This window comes from Macrobrachium nipponense, chromosome 46, assembly GCF_015104395.2.
Source record: "Macrobrachium nipponense isolate FS-2020 chromosome 46, ASM1510439v2, whole genome shotgun sequence".
Lineage (NCBI taxonomy): Eukaryota > Metazoa > Arthropoda > Malacostraca > Decapoda > Palaemonidae > Macrobrachium > Macrobrachium nipponense.
Window position 1 is genome coordinate 2,520,294 of NC_061106.1, and position 14,483 is coordinate 2,534,776.

The 14,483-nt window shown below is 39.3% G+C and overlaps 1 protein-coding gene across 1 annotated transcript in view; it reads right to left on the reverse strand.

The window, feature by feature from the left end:
• The window catches only part of LOC135214727 (thioredoxin domain-containing protein 5-like), a 140,361-nt gene that overhangs the window by 16,917 nt on the left and 108,961 nt on the right, over positions 1 to 14,483 (reverse strand). The window contains exon 7 of the mRNA XM_064249065.1: positions 13,210 to 13,342. Within this exon, the coding sequence (XP_064105135.1) occupies positions 13,210 to 13,342 (133 nt within the window). The remainder of the gene's footprint in view (positions 1 to 13,209; positions 13,343 to 14,483) is intronic.

The following is a 14,483-nucleotide window of genomic DNA, read 5'->3' on the forward strand; positions in this document are numbered from 1 at the left end:
GATCTAGCAGATCGTATAGCACTTGTGGCTTTTTCTCCCCGATAAGAAGGTGAAAAACATGTCCCTGGGTGTCGTAGACAGCGGGGGTGGTTTCAGGAACGGGATCCGGTAACCCTTCTTTATGATATCCAAGGCGACCATTTGTCCGCGCCTCTCTCTTTCCCAGGCTTGCGCTAAAAAGCTGAAGCCGGATGGCTCCAACCGGTGACTTGAAGGGACTTCTAGTTTTCACATTCTTGTTCCTTGGCAAGCGCAGTGGCTCTGCCTCTGGAAGTGCCTCTTCCTCGAGGGGCTGGTCTCGAGGAAGAACTACCTCGAAAGGGCTTCGATTTCTTGAGAATTGAAACTCCCGAGGACGAAGGTACCGCAGGTCTCCTTGAAGATTGTGCGAGGAGATCTTGCGTGGCCTTCTCCTGTAGGCTGGTAGCAATGTCTTTTACCATAGCCTGGGGGAAGAGATGATCCGAAAAAGGAGCGAAGAGCAAATCTGCCTTTTGTGACGGAGAGACAGATTTAGCTGTAAAATTGCAAAACAGGGATCTCTTCTTCAAGAGCCCTGTGCAAAAGTGAGCTGTAAGCTCCTCCGAACCATCTCTGACGGCCTTGTCCATACACGACATTACGCTGGACAGCTCCCCCAGACTAATCGAGTCGGAACTCCTAGACTTGGCATCCAGAACTCCCAGACACCAATCTAGGAATTTAAAGACCTCTAACGTACGAAAGAGGCCTTTAAGGTGGTGGTCCATTTCCGTAGTAGACCAGGAAACTTTCGAAGAGGACAGGTGAGACCTCCTCGAGGCATCCACAATGCTTGCGAAGTCTCCTTGGGCAGACGAGGGAAGAAGTCTAATACCTACATCTTCTCCCGTCTCGTACCAAATGCCTGCTTTTCCCACTAAGCCTTGAAGGTGGAAGAGCAAAAGAAGTCTTTCCCTGAGACTTCCTTTTCTCCATCCAGTCATGGACTTTACGAAGAGCCCTCTTAGTCGAAAGGGACTTCTTCATTCTGACAAATGCCGAGTCTTTGTTGATCTTGGAAGAAGAAAGTTGAGAGGGAGGAGAGCGAGGAGCTTCAGGATGAAAAGTATCTCCAAACTCCGATTGAAGAAGGCGGGTCAATACCTGGTAGTCAGAAGAGACCGCCGCTAACGGTTTCTCATCATCAACTTCAACCGAAGCGTCGCTAACCTCTGCTTCCGACACAGGTGAAGTCGGAGGAAGTAAGGCTGAACCAAGACTATCTGGTCTAAGTTTCCAAGAGGAGCATTGCTGTGAAGTGGAAGGCAAAGCCGACTCCTTAATAGAAACTCCGGTTGTCTCTCTAAGCCCCGAAGTAACTTGCAAAGTCTCATCAAAAACAGGTGGGTGACGACGAAAATCCACATCCGCGTCCACCCGAGCATCCGCTGGCGCACACCTGGCGTCCACTGGCACTCGCCTGGCTGCTACTAGCGCGGGATTGGCGTCCACTCGCGCGCTGCTGGCGCACGCTTGGCGTCCACTGGCGTGCGTATGACGTTCACTAAAGCGCGCTTAACATCTCGCACGCGCTCTGCTTCCGCTGGTGCACTCTTAGTTGTCACTGGCGCTCGCCTGGCTTCCGACCGAGCGTCAAGATCCTGAACTTGCACCGAAGCGTCCACGCAAATATCGAGATCTCGCACAGCAAGCTTACGAGCGGGTACTACCGCTTCATGCGAAGAGCATGTAACTTCCTCTTCACGTCCTCTAGAGAGCCGCTGGGGAGTCGTACGAACTCTAGCAGGAGAAGAAAGTGGAGAGAGAGATGAGCGAGGAGAAGGAGAGGGAGACCTTCTAGATCTCTTCACAGGTAGACGGTCATCCTTTCTCCGGGGACGTGGTTGCGTCCCTCTCTTAGAAAGAGCATCAGCAAGTTGTTGCTGCAACGAGCGCAGGATCTTCTCAGTAGGAGAGGATTCCTTGTCAGGTGACGGGCTGATCCTGTGAGAAGGCGAGGGGCGAGGGGACGCCTTCTTCCTTCTCCCAGGAACTGTCGTAGAACGCGCTCGGGAGCGACTGGGGCGCTCAACAAAGTCATCATCCGATGACTCTTTATGTTCCTTCTGTGGCGGGAAGGCTGCGAACACTCTCTCAGGCGAAGATCGCCGCTCGAGAGCAAAAACTGGACGTGAAGCGTCACCAACGCTCCTTTTCAGCGGGCGTGAAACTGACTGAGAGCTCCACCCCTTGAGCGAGGAGGAAGCCTCTGAAGAAGAGAAACACTCTTTGAGGAGGCGTGCACGCGCGCGCTCCTTGGCAGTCTGGGTAGCGTCAACAGATACTGCCGAAGGCACGTCAGATCGGTGGGCGTTCCCCGTAACCCTCCTGCGGCTTTCGTCATGCCCTCTCCCTGAAACCTGGGAGTCCGGCAGCGGTCTAGGCCTAGAGGCGAAATGGGGCCGATCTGACGCACCCTCCACAAACGAAGGAGCACTGTCACTGCACTTTGCACCTTCACTTTTGCCTTCTAAGGCGAGCACTTTAGATTCTAAATAACGAATCGACTCTAAGATAAGCGTAAAGGTATTACCCTCCACAGACACTGTTTCAGGGCCCGAAGGCAACACTACAGGGTTAGGAGTTGTGATTAAAGGAGGGTTAGTAGGAGAAACATGAACTTCCTGACGTTTACCTGAAACGCTCCTGGAGGAAGACCTCCTTAACCTATCCCGTTCAAGCTTACGAAGATAGGACTCATACGCTCTCCATCCAGAATCAGAAAGACACTCACATTCCTTGCAGCGACTTTCATACATACAATCATGCTCCCTGCAACTCTTACACAAAGTATGAGGGTCTACTGATGCTTTCAGTAGCCTACCTCGACAATCACTCTTGGTACAAAACCTGGCGCTAGCCGAACTAGAACCAGACATATTATTTAAAGAGAAATCAAGCCAAAATCAATCAAATCCACAATTAACGTGTGCCTAGCCACCGATCCAAAAGTCAAGATACCAAAAAATCAAAAAGGGGTACTTATAGTAGCCAAGTTTCCTAAATTCAAGACGGAGGTGCTGAAAACTGTGTTTACAACACCGGCGACAGAAAAATTATGAATAGAAAATGGGAATGGGTACTAACCACCTGACTCCCACTACGTGTGTCGTAAGTTTTTTAATTTCTGTCGGACTTCGGAAAATACAGCTATATATATATCTGACAGGTAAGTTTCATGAACAAATTAGAAAATAAAAAGTGAACAGGTGATTGTTATTAGCAATATTAAAGATTGGTAGACTCTTGGTAAACTGTGTGCAGTCTGGTGTATGCAGTATTTCTGGAAAGAGTGCAGTGACACTGATAAGAGGCTAGTCCAAAATTGACAGCTGCCATATGAAAGAAATAGATACCAGCATTTTCAAAATTTTTATGACCTAAATGCATTGTGCCCTGAAACTGGAAACAACTTGAATATGTGTAAATTCAAAGGATGTGAAGTACCGTATATTTCCATGTAGAAGACTAGTACCTTTAGCTAAGACAAAGTAAAAAATCATGACAAATTTTCATGAATTTATCTCATATCTGTAGTATAGGATGCCTTCTAAATTACAAAACTGAAATTTATTTGGAGAAGAGCAATTATTTGCAAAAATTAAAATAGTACAACTATGTATTTTTATAATACAGGCAGTCCCCGGGTTATGATGGGTTAGGCTTGAGACGTTCCGAGGTAAAGCACTTTTCAATTATACTCATCAGAAATTATTTCCAAGGTTACGGCACCTACCACGCTGATCTAACAGAAGAAATATGACACCAAAAATGCAATATAATCAATATTTGAAGGTTTTTTTGATGAAAAATGCAATAAGAATGCGGTTTACATAGTTTTGTATGCACCCAAATCATTATAAGTAAGGTTTTCTTAGGAGTTTTGTTGGTGTTCCGGCTGACGATTTTCAGCTTACGACACGTCTCAAGAACGGAACCCGTCGTAATCCAGGGACTGCCAGTAATGATGACTTAAATAAAAGTTGTTTTGCTTGTTGTATCCAATTACAGTATTACATGCTATTATCATATTATTACTGTATTACAGAATATGAACATCATTTGCAAATGATATTGTTTACATAATCAAAATTTCGGCCAATTTATGTATTATCGATATCTTCATTGCCATTATTTGTTAGAAGAGATATAATTCAAATATACTACTTTTTAGCATAAATTAACGAAGTTTGGTTGAAAACGTGTACATACTACTTCACTGTATAAGCGTGAGGTGTGATTTCTCCAGTTCCGAACATCACTTCCGCCTGGCTGCTATTCGTTTTATTCAGCCTCGGCTATAACTCACAGCTTTAATTTCCTAGTAGTACTATTCTTTCTTGTGCTCACCAATGCATGAAGATGAACAAATATGTATTTTATATTTTTATTTACAGAAGCCGCCATTGAGAATCAGCAGGGTTTAACAAGACAATTTTAACATAACTCTTAATAAAAGCTCAATAGTTATGGTAAATGATGTCAGCAATTGGCTATTTCTCAGTTCGGCTGTTTATGTCAATACACGTTTACAATAATCGCATCATCCAGAATTCTAAAAACAAGAATTTTTTAGCGGAGGATGGATGAGCATCATTAGTCTTACAATCGATGAGAGAGAGAGAGAGAGAGAGAGAAGAGAGAGAGAGAGAGAGAGAGAGAGAGAGAGAGAGAGAGAGAGAGAGAGAGAGAGAGAGAGAGAGAGACTATTGCCTCAGTTAGGTTGTTACACTGATATCCACTTGCAAAAGTCAAATAATAGTTGTATTGAGAATAAAGATACAATTTTAATAAAACTTGCTTTACTGTAATCATATGGCATACAGTGTTCCCCCCGTATTCGTGGGGGATGTGTACCAGACACCCCCCTTGAATAGTTAAAACCCGCGGATAGTTAGAACCACCACTAAAAATGCTTATAACTGCCTATCTTGAAAGTTCAGATACCAAATGTATACCTTTAATAACATCCTACTTCACATATACCTAAAATGAATAACCTACTACTGTATTAATCTTTGAGGTTCTATTATCATTTCAAAGTCACCTTAATAATTTTACCATTAAAAATATATAACTACAGCCAATAACACAGAGAGAGAGAGAGAGAGAGAGAGAGAGAGAGAGAGAGAGAGAGAGAGAGAGAGAGAGAGAGAGAGAGAGAGCGCATTTTTGAATGGCAACATCATATATCTGACCATCAAGAGTGAAATTATGAATTATTCCTGAGACAGAGAGAATAATAATGAGAGAGAGAGAGAGAGAGAGAGAGAATAACTCCTAAACTCTGACTCTTTCCCCTCCGCCAATACGTATATCAAACTATCATTTACTCCCCCGCCCTCCTTCCTCCAAGTGAATAAAAAGACTGGGAATTGCTATTTTTTTATTAATCTTATCAATATTTGAAAATTAGTTATAAGGTAAATCATTTATTTATATTACAAAACAAATAAACATACGTAAGTAAGAGAGAGAGAGAGAGATGTTATTGCTTAATCTCGTTAAACTTATTATTATTTGAAAACTAGTACTGTATATTATTATTTCACCATAAAATGTAGTAATAGGGCGAGAGTTACTACTATGACATGCGTATCTCATGTGGCAAAAGAGAGAGAGAGAGAGAGAGTTATCCTTATTTAAAAGAGTGAAATGGATAGATTATTGTATTGCTTAAAGAAACTATCACATGGATTTTGAAATTAGTTATATTATTATTATTATTATTATTATGTGAAAATATTAATAAATTCTCTCATCTCATCTCATCTCAGTGAGAGAGAGAGAGAGAGAGAGAGAGAGAGAGAGAGAGAGAGAGAGAGAGAGAGAGAGAGAGAGAGAGAGAGAGAGAGAGAGAGAGAGTTATCCGTAATTGAAAGTGAAATGGAAAGGTTATTGTTGTACTTCTTTAAAATACTATCACATATGATTTTTGTAATTACAGTTATATTATTATTATTAATTGAAAATATTAATAAACATATTATACATACATGTACCATAAAAATCTCTCATCAGTACAGTAGAGAGAGAGAGAGAGGGAGAGACGAGAGAGAGAGAGAGAGAGAGAGAGAGACTCCCTTCCCTCCTGTCACATTACTTGATATATTTGACAGCTGTTGGTCCTCAGTTTGGTACCTGGAGTTCAAAAGAAAGATGTCTGAAGACTAGGATTTCCTTCATTCTTACATAATTTTTTAATTTATAAACTAAAATCTTACTAATTCACTTTAATATTTTCTTTGATGAATTGATATTACTGCTTTTTACATTATTATTGATATTTGAAAATTAGTAAATCATTTATTTATCATACAAAAAACATACAACTCTGAGAGAGAGAGAGAGAGAGAGAGAGAGAGAGAGAGAGAGAGAGAGAGAGAGAGAGAGAGAGAGAGAGAGAGAGAGAGAGAGAGAGTTATCCTTATTTTGAAAGAGTGAAATGGAAAACTTATTGTAGTATTTCTGTAAAATACTATCACATATAAATTTTGTAATTACAATTATTATTTGAAAATATTAATAAACATATTATACCTACATGCACTATAAAAATCTCAAATCTCAGGAGAGAGAGAGAGAGAGAGAGAGAGAGAGAGAGAGAGAGAGAGAGAGAGAGAGAGAGAGAGAGAGAGAGAGAGAGAGAGAGACTCCCTCCCCTTCAGTTACATTACGATATATTTGACAGCTGTTGGACCTCAGTTTGGTACCTGGAGTTCGAAAGAAAGATGCGTGAAGACTGGGATTTCCTTCATTCTTACATAATTTTTTATTTATTAACTAAAATCTTGATAATTCACTATAGTATTTTCTTTAATGAATTGATTGCTCTACATTTATATTATTTGAAAATTAGTAAATCATTTATTTATCATACAGAAAACATACATCTCTGTAAGAAAGAGAGAGAAAGCATTATTATTGTATTATGTGATATCATTTAATCTTATTAAACTCACTAATACAGTATTGATCAATATTAATATTTTAAAATTAGTAGTAAATAATTTTTGTATCATAAAAATGTATTTAGTCATGACAATAATCAAAATACACTAATTTGGTGTTATTTATCGTTGGAAAAACCCGCATATAATGGGTAGATAAGGTCCAGAGAGAAATCCGGGAATCCGTGAGTCCGCGAATCCAGAGAACATGAATACGGGGGGCCCACTGTATATTATTGTATCACAATATAAGAACAGAGCGATGACGTGCCATTTGCATTTTAGTTTTGTTTATTCTTAAGCTAAGCAGCTGATTGCGTTTTACCGATATCATCACTGTCTTTAGTTGCCGAATGGAACTTAATTCAGAGAGCATTCCTTTCATAAATTATCAAAGCTGAGTTTAACAAAGCCAATTCTTAAACAATTTTTTTCATACAGACGTTGCCTAAAAGGGAAACCGTTCTTTTGTTTACGTTTTATCGCCATTCTCAAACTACAGTTAATGACAATACAATAATGAATGATAACTGTACACAATTATCGTTCATAAGACTGAATTGTTTTAAACATTTACAAACAGCTTGCGTGCTGCCTCACTTTTTGTTCACTGTGTTTTTGTTATAAATAGTGTCATAAAATTATTTCAAAAATGCACTGGATGGTACTGAAGATGATTTGCATGATATCAAAGACGAAGCCGAAGTCAACTCCCCAAAACCATACTGGAATCCATATGATGGTGGCACGTGATATGCATGAGAAATTTTTAATGAAAAATTAATATTGTTATCCTAAATGTTATTACTACCGTAATTACACCACCATTGAAATTTTTAAAAGGTTACAGAAAGATAAAGGTTCCTGTGAGCACAACTGTAACTCGATGTGTACATTTTCTCAGCTGGGATCGCATAGATAAGTGTTTCATTGATTTAGATTTACTCCTCAAATAGGCTATTTGTTATGAAGATATGCCAAAAATGTATAAGATAAAGAGTTTTATTACCTTTATTGTCAGTTTATTTCATAAAATGATTCTTCATGTATGTAGGTGGGGTAGGCTAGCCTACCAATACACATCCATAAAATTGGCAATTTATGGTGCCATAATGGGCCAAGCTTTTGTTATTGATGCCATAAGGTGCCAATAATAGTTATGGCGCCATAATATACGTAACAGAGATGCCATTAACCAAAATTGGTGCCATAAATCAGTGAGTTTTGGTTAATGGCAGTTTTAGTTCGTCAGCACCACGCCGAGAACAGAACTTTCACCGATAACCGGGGACTGCCTGTATTCAGAAGATGAAACCTACTCACATGGAAGAAGCCCACAGGGACCATTGACTTGAAATTCAAGCTTCCAAAGTATATGGTGTTTATTCAGAAGAAGTATGGTGAGATAAAGTGAAATTAAGAAAGAAAAGTCCCCCACTTAATAAAAGGAAAAAAATAAACAACAAATACCGTATATTCCGCTTATAAGATGACCTTTAAATCCAAAAACTCACCCCTAAAAATTGGGGGTTGTCTTATTCTACAATTCTAAAAATCAAACCTCAAATTCTAAGATTTCTATCAGTAGGCTAGCCTTGGCCTCGGTGCTATAGCCTACCCCACCAACATACATGGAGAATCACTTTATGAAATAAACTGATAATAAAGGTAATAAAACCCTCTTTACCTTATATACTATTAGCATATCTTCATAACAAATAGCCTATTTGAGGAATAATTCTAAATCAATGAAACAAACTTTTATCTATACGATCTCAGCTGAGAAAATGTACACATTGAGTTACAGTTGCGCTCACAGGAACCTTTATCTTTCTGTAACCTTTTAGAAATTTCAATGGTAGTGTAAATATGGTAGTAATAATATTTAGCATAGCATCATAATATTTTTCATTAAATGTTTCTCATACATATCACAAGATTGATCACATGCCATAGGGATTCCAGTCTGGTTCTGGCGAGTCAACTTCGGCTTTGTCATCGATATCATACAAATCATCTTCCGTACCATCCATGGTATTTTCTAAATGATTTTGACACTTTCTATTTTCACATTTCCCCATGGTTTTATACCAAAATGCAGCAAACATCAAGTGAGGCAGCATGCAAAGCTGTTTGCAACTGTTTAGAACAATTCTCTCTCTCTCTCTCTCTCTCTCTCTCTCTCTCTCTCTCTCTCTCTCTCTCTCTCTCCTCTCATAAGTAAATTAAATAGTACATTTTTGTTCATTCCTCATGCACTGGTAATCTCAAGAAACAATACTAGTAAATTAAAGCTGCAGGTTATAGCAGAGACTGAATAAAATGAATAACAGCCAGGCAAAAATGATGTTTGGAACTGGAGAAATCACACCTAATGCTTATACAATGAAGTACTAATACGTGCATGTTTTCAACCAAACTTCATTAATTTACGAGAAAAGGTATCTCCAAATTATATCCCTTCTAACTAATAGTAATGGCAATGAAGATATCAATAATATCAAATCAGGCAAGATTTTGAGAATGTAAACAATATCAAATATAAATGATGTACATGACGATGTTTATATTCTGTAATAGAGTAACAATATGATAGTAATACGTCCTCGTTCATACTCGTAAAATATTCCTTCTTATAGCTTGCTTCCCGATTTAACTCAAGTCTATGATGAATTATCATTTTTTATATTTCACATTCCCTATATTTTCTATATACTGTGGTACCTCGAGATACGAAAGGCTCAACTTAAGAAAAACTCGAGATACGAAAGCAAATACGAAAAATTTTATAGCTCTACATACGAAAACTGCTCAAGATACGAAAGGTTGTTGCTGTAAAGTCAGACATTCGCCCGGACCACCGATAACAATTTTGAAACTCGCGCGCCGCCAGCTGAGTAGACTCACCACCATCCCTCTCCCATTGGTTCCTGATGCTAGTCACCGCCATGAGATCCTTCTCTCCTATTGGTCAGCATCCCTCCCATCATGCATCTACTACGTAGCGGCGTGCTTCTTCGGCCACTGCACGGCATCATCTGTATCGTATGCACGCGGTATTCATTCGTTCTAACAATTTCGTTTATTAACTTAAATTCGTTAGTGATTTCGTTGTAGTATACTTTATCGTGTTGTGTGAGAACTTTACTCCATACGTATACGTACTACATAACATAATTACGTACAGTATACATATATGTAGTCATGGATCCCAAGAAACTTGAAATTCACAGAAAGAAGAGGATGCTCTCTTTGGAGACGAAGATGGAGATTACCAAGAAGTATGAAGCTGGTATGCGATTGAGTGTGATCGCCAAGGAATACAGCCGAAACCCGTCAACAATAGGCACCATCCTTAAGCAGAAGGATGCCATCAAAGCAACTACACCTTCCAAGGGCGTCACTATTTTGTCCAGCAAGAGGAACCACGTGCACGATGAAATGGAAAAGCTTCTTCTTGTCTGGATAAAAGACAAAGAAATCGCTGGCGATACAATAACGGAGACAGCAATCTCCCACAAGGCCAGTGCTATTTTCGGCGATTTGATTGCCCAGGCCGAAGACGACAGAGGAGAAGGGACATCAACACCAACCCCAGACTTCAAGGCTTCTCATGGGTGGTTCGAGAAATTCCATAAACGGACTGGCATCCATTCGGTGGTGCGGCATGGGGAGGCGGCCAGCTCGGACATGAAAGCGGCCGAAGCCTTTAAAAAGGCGTTCGACGAGATGATGATTAAGGAAGGCTACAGTTCTAAGCAAGTCTTCAACTGTGATGAGACTGGCCTTTCTTAGAAAAAAATGCCTCGTCGGACGTACATCACGGAGGAAGAGAAGAAGCTACCCGGACATAAGCCTATGAAAGACAGGCTTACGCTCGCACTTTGTTCCAACGCCAGTGGGGATTGCAAGGTGAAGCCCCTACTTGTCTATCATTTGGAGACTCCTCAAGCCTTCAAGGCCCACAAAGTGCTTAAGAAGCTTCCAGTGATGTGGAGGGCTAATGCGAAAGCCTGGGTAACGAGGCTTTTGTTCACCGAGTGGGTAAATCTGTGTTTTGGCCTGTCAGTGAAGAAATTCTTGGAAGAGAAGCACCTCCCTCTGAAATGCCTGCTGGTGTTGGACAACGCCCCTGCCCACCCTCCTGGCTTCAAGGAAGATATCCTAGCGGAGTATTCCTTCATCAAGGTTCTTTATCTTCCGCCTAACACCACCCCTCTCCCTCCAGCCCATGGACCAGCAAGTGATATCAAACTTCAAGAAGCTGTAAACGAAACATCTTTTCAAGAGATGTTTCAACATCACCGATACCACAAACCTCACCTTGCGTGAATTTTGGAAGAAGCATTTCGATGTTGTGATGTGCATCCGACTCATCGATCAAGCTTGGCAGGAGGTTTCGAGGCAAACCTTGAATTTCTTGTGGAGGAAACTCTGGCCTGATGCCGTATCCGCCAGAGACTTCGAGGGATTCGAAGTGGGCGAAGCTGGTGCTGCAGATTCAGAAACAGTTGACGATCCTGAAACTGTTTTGCAACCAGATCTTGACGAGATCGTTGCACTCGGCAAGTCCATGGGGCTGGTCGTCGACGAGGACGACATCAACGACCTTCTCGAGGAGCACCAAGAGGAGCTTATGACGGATGACCTGAAGGAGTTGGAGGCCATGCAACATAACATCGTTCAAGAGGAGTTCTCTAGCAGCGGCGAGGAGGAGGAGGACGACCCTATGACAACGGCAGAAATTAAGGATGTTCTAGCTGCTTTTAATAAGGTGCAATCATTCGTAGAAAAGAGGCACCCCGAAAAGGCTTACACAGGTCGTATGCTTGCACAGTTCGATGACGTTTGCCCGAGTCGTTTCAGGAACATTGTCAAAAGTAGGCAGAAGCAATCTTCCTTGGATAGTTATTTTTTAAAGAGGCCTTTAGTAGGAGTAGTAAGCAAAATTGAAGAACCAAGTGATACTAAAAAAAAAAGTTGAAATTGGTGAAGAAGTTGAAATTTTGTTAAAAAAAAAAAAAAAGTAAAGTATAAAAAAGTAAAAATAAATGTTAAAATTAAAAAGACAACATTTTTTTAAATTTTAGTTTATTGTAAAGTTAAGTGTTACAGTTTTGTTTGAGTGTTTCGTAAAGTTTAGTTTATGTATGTTTTCCTTAAATTTTTTTGTGTTACGTAAAGTTAAGTGTACGTACGTATCTGCCATTTGTCCTTCTCCTCTGTCGCCACTTTCGGAGATAGCCTCACTCGAAAGGTAAGCTTCCACATTTTACTACATACGTATGCATGTACGTACAGCATTTCTTGTATACCATGTACACTAATACACTTTATTTACAGGTATATTAGCAGTACGTATTAAGTTAGGTATTGAATGGTCCAAATTGTTGTAGTATTTCATTGTTTATAGGTCAATTTAGCTTTATTATGAAATTTACTGGGGTGTTTTTGGAGGGCTAGGAACGGATTAGCCACTTTACATGTAAAATGCGGTCCAAGATACGAAAAGCTCATGATACGAAGGCCGCCTCGGAACGGATTAATTTCGTATCTCGAGGTACCACTGTAACTTTAAGTGCAAGGAAAAAATACTAAATTTTTAATGTTGCTTGAATCTAAATTTTACTGCCTTTTTACCTATCTAGCAGCCAAAGTAATTCATTACAATACTTCATTATTTTAAAATTCAGTGCTATGACTCATGAGTTAACTCACGAATGTAAACATGAACAAAAATTATGCACTACATATAAAAACCCACCTCATGAACAATTCAAGATACAAACGGTTGTTTGGAACATAACCTGTTAGTAAGTAGGGTGGTGTCTGTACTCAAGTTTAATAATAAAAAGGATTGAACAACAAAATTCTGGCAGAGAGTTGTGAAAGACCTTGTCATTAATTTTAAATGGCTGTTCCAGCTCACATTTGCAAGCTAAACCCCTATGTAAAAAATGAAGGTTGGTACATGTATGTATACCAACAATTAATATTTTCATTTATAAATGGTATATAAAAGATACAAAGATACAAACAGTTAGTCTGAGAGCTGCAATTTTATGGAAAAAATTACCCTCCCATAAAAATACCATATTCTGAAGATTGTATTCTAGTAACATTCAACATGTTTTTGAGCTTATAAGAGAATAAGTACACATGTTTAGTCCAGAATATTACACAGAATCTTGTTATATAGTACCAAGATGGAAACAAGAAATACTGCTCATGTACTTACGTTTTGTTCACTGCACAGTCCTCTGTTAACTTCTTGGGTACAGTCGACTTTAGCAATCTTGACAAAACTATGCCCCACAAACTTTCGACCCAATTCTTCGTATGTTGGTGCCATTCGTTTACAGTGACCACACCTGGGCAAAAATTATGAATGCATCTTACAGGATTATACTAATTACATTTTGTAAAATCATTTTTTTGCTTTCTTACATGACCAATACTGTAATCACACTGCAATAGATAGAAACTTGCCAGTCAGTCAAGTGGCCTTCCAGCTTGTTCTATATGAACTACAGTATTTTGAATAAAACTGATAATACATAAAATGGTATACACTTTAGTTACTCTATGAATTCTACATCTTTACTGACAAAAACTACATCTGGAGATATGCAAAGTTTTTATAACTCACAAGCAACCTTTTCATACATACCAACATTTCATGTACATAACCATATCTGTGATCTGATGTCCCCAGCCTGAACAGTCTTATGTCCAACAGTAGTACTATAGTCATATTTTTTTTATTCTGGCAAAAATGCATTTACATGTGGGTGGTACCTTCACAATGATTGGTTGAATGTGACATGACCAAATACTATCATTAATCATTATATTTCATATATAAGTACTTGATTATCCAGATGAAAGCTTATTGAAAAACCACATTTCTCTCTCAATCGTGTTATGTTTCTTAATAATGCTAATGAGATGAGAGACTAAGAAAAAAATATGTTCACAAGCCCAAAATTGAATAGCACGGCTGTTGAAGTCAACGTCTTGAAATGTGTTTCAGTTACATAGTTTTTCATGCAGAACGATTTATATGTTTTTCATGCATTTTAATGAAGGTTAAAATAAATCACAAAGACCAATTTCTACTTAAAATGCGGAACTGATAAAAATGACTGTAAACCAAATTTTTATGTTGTGGGCGATGGTAGGTATACTTGTTAGAATATTGTTTCCGAGAGATATGGTGAAATCCAGAGCACGCCAAACGTGAATACTGTAACTCCAACTATGAAAGCACAGGTTTGTATTTGTGTTGGAACACAAGAACATTATGAGTGCCCACTTGGCAATTCATTTGCTAAAGAAAAAAACCTTTCTTCAAAGTATGGTTAGGAATCTTCTTCCTTTAACATGTGCATTTAACCACCACTACAAAACTGAGGCTTATGACATTAAGCAAAAATCACTCTTCTTCTCTGACCAACAGTTGATTTATGGAAACCTACACATTTCTCTCCGACTACTCTCCATAAACCAGAT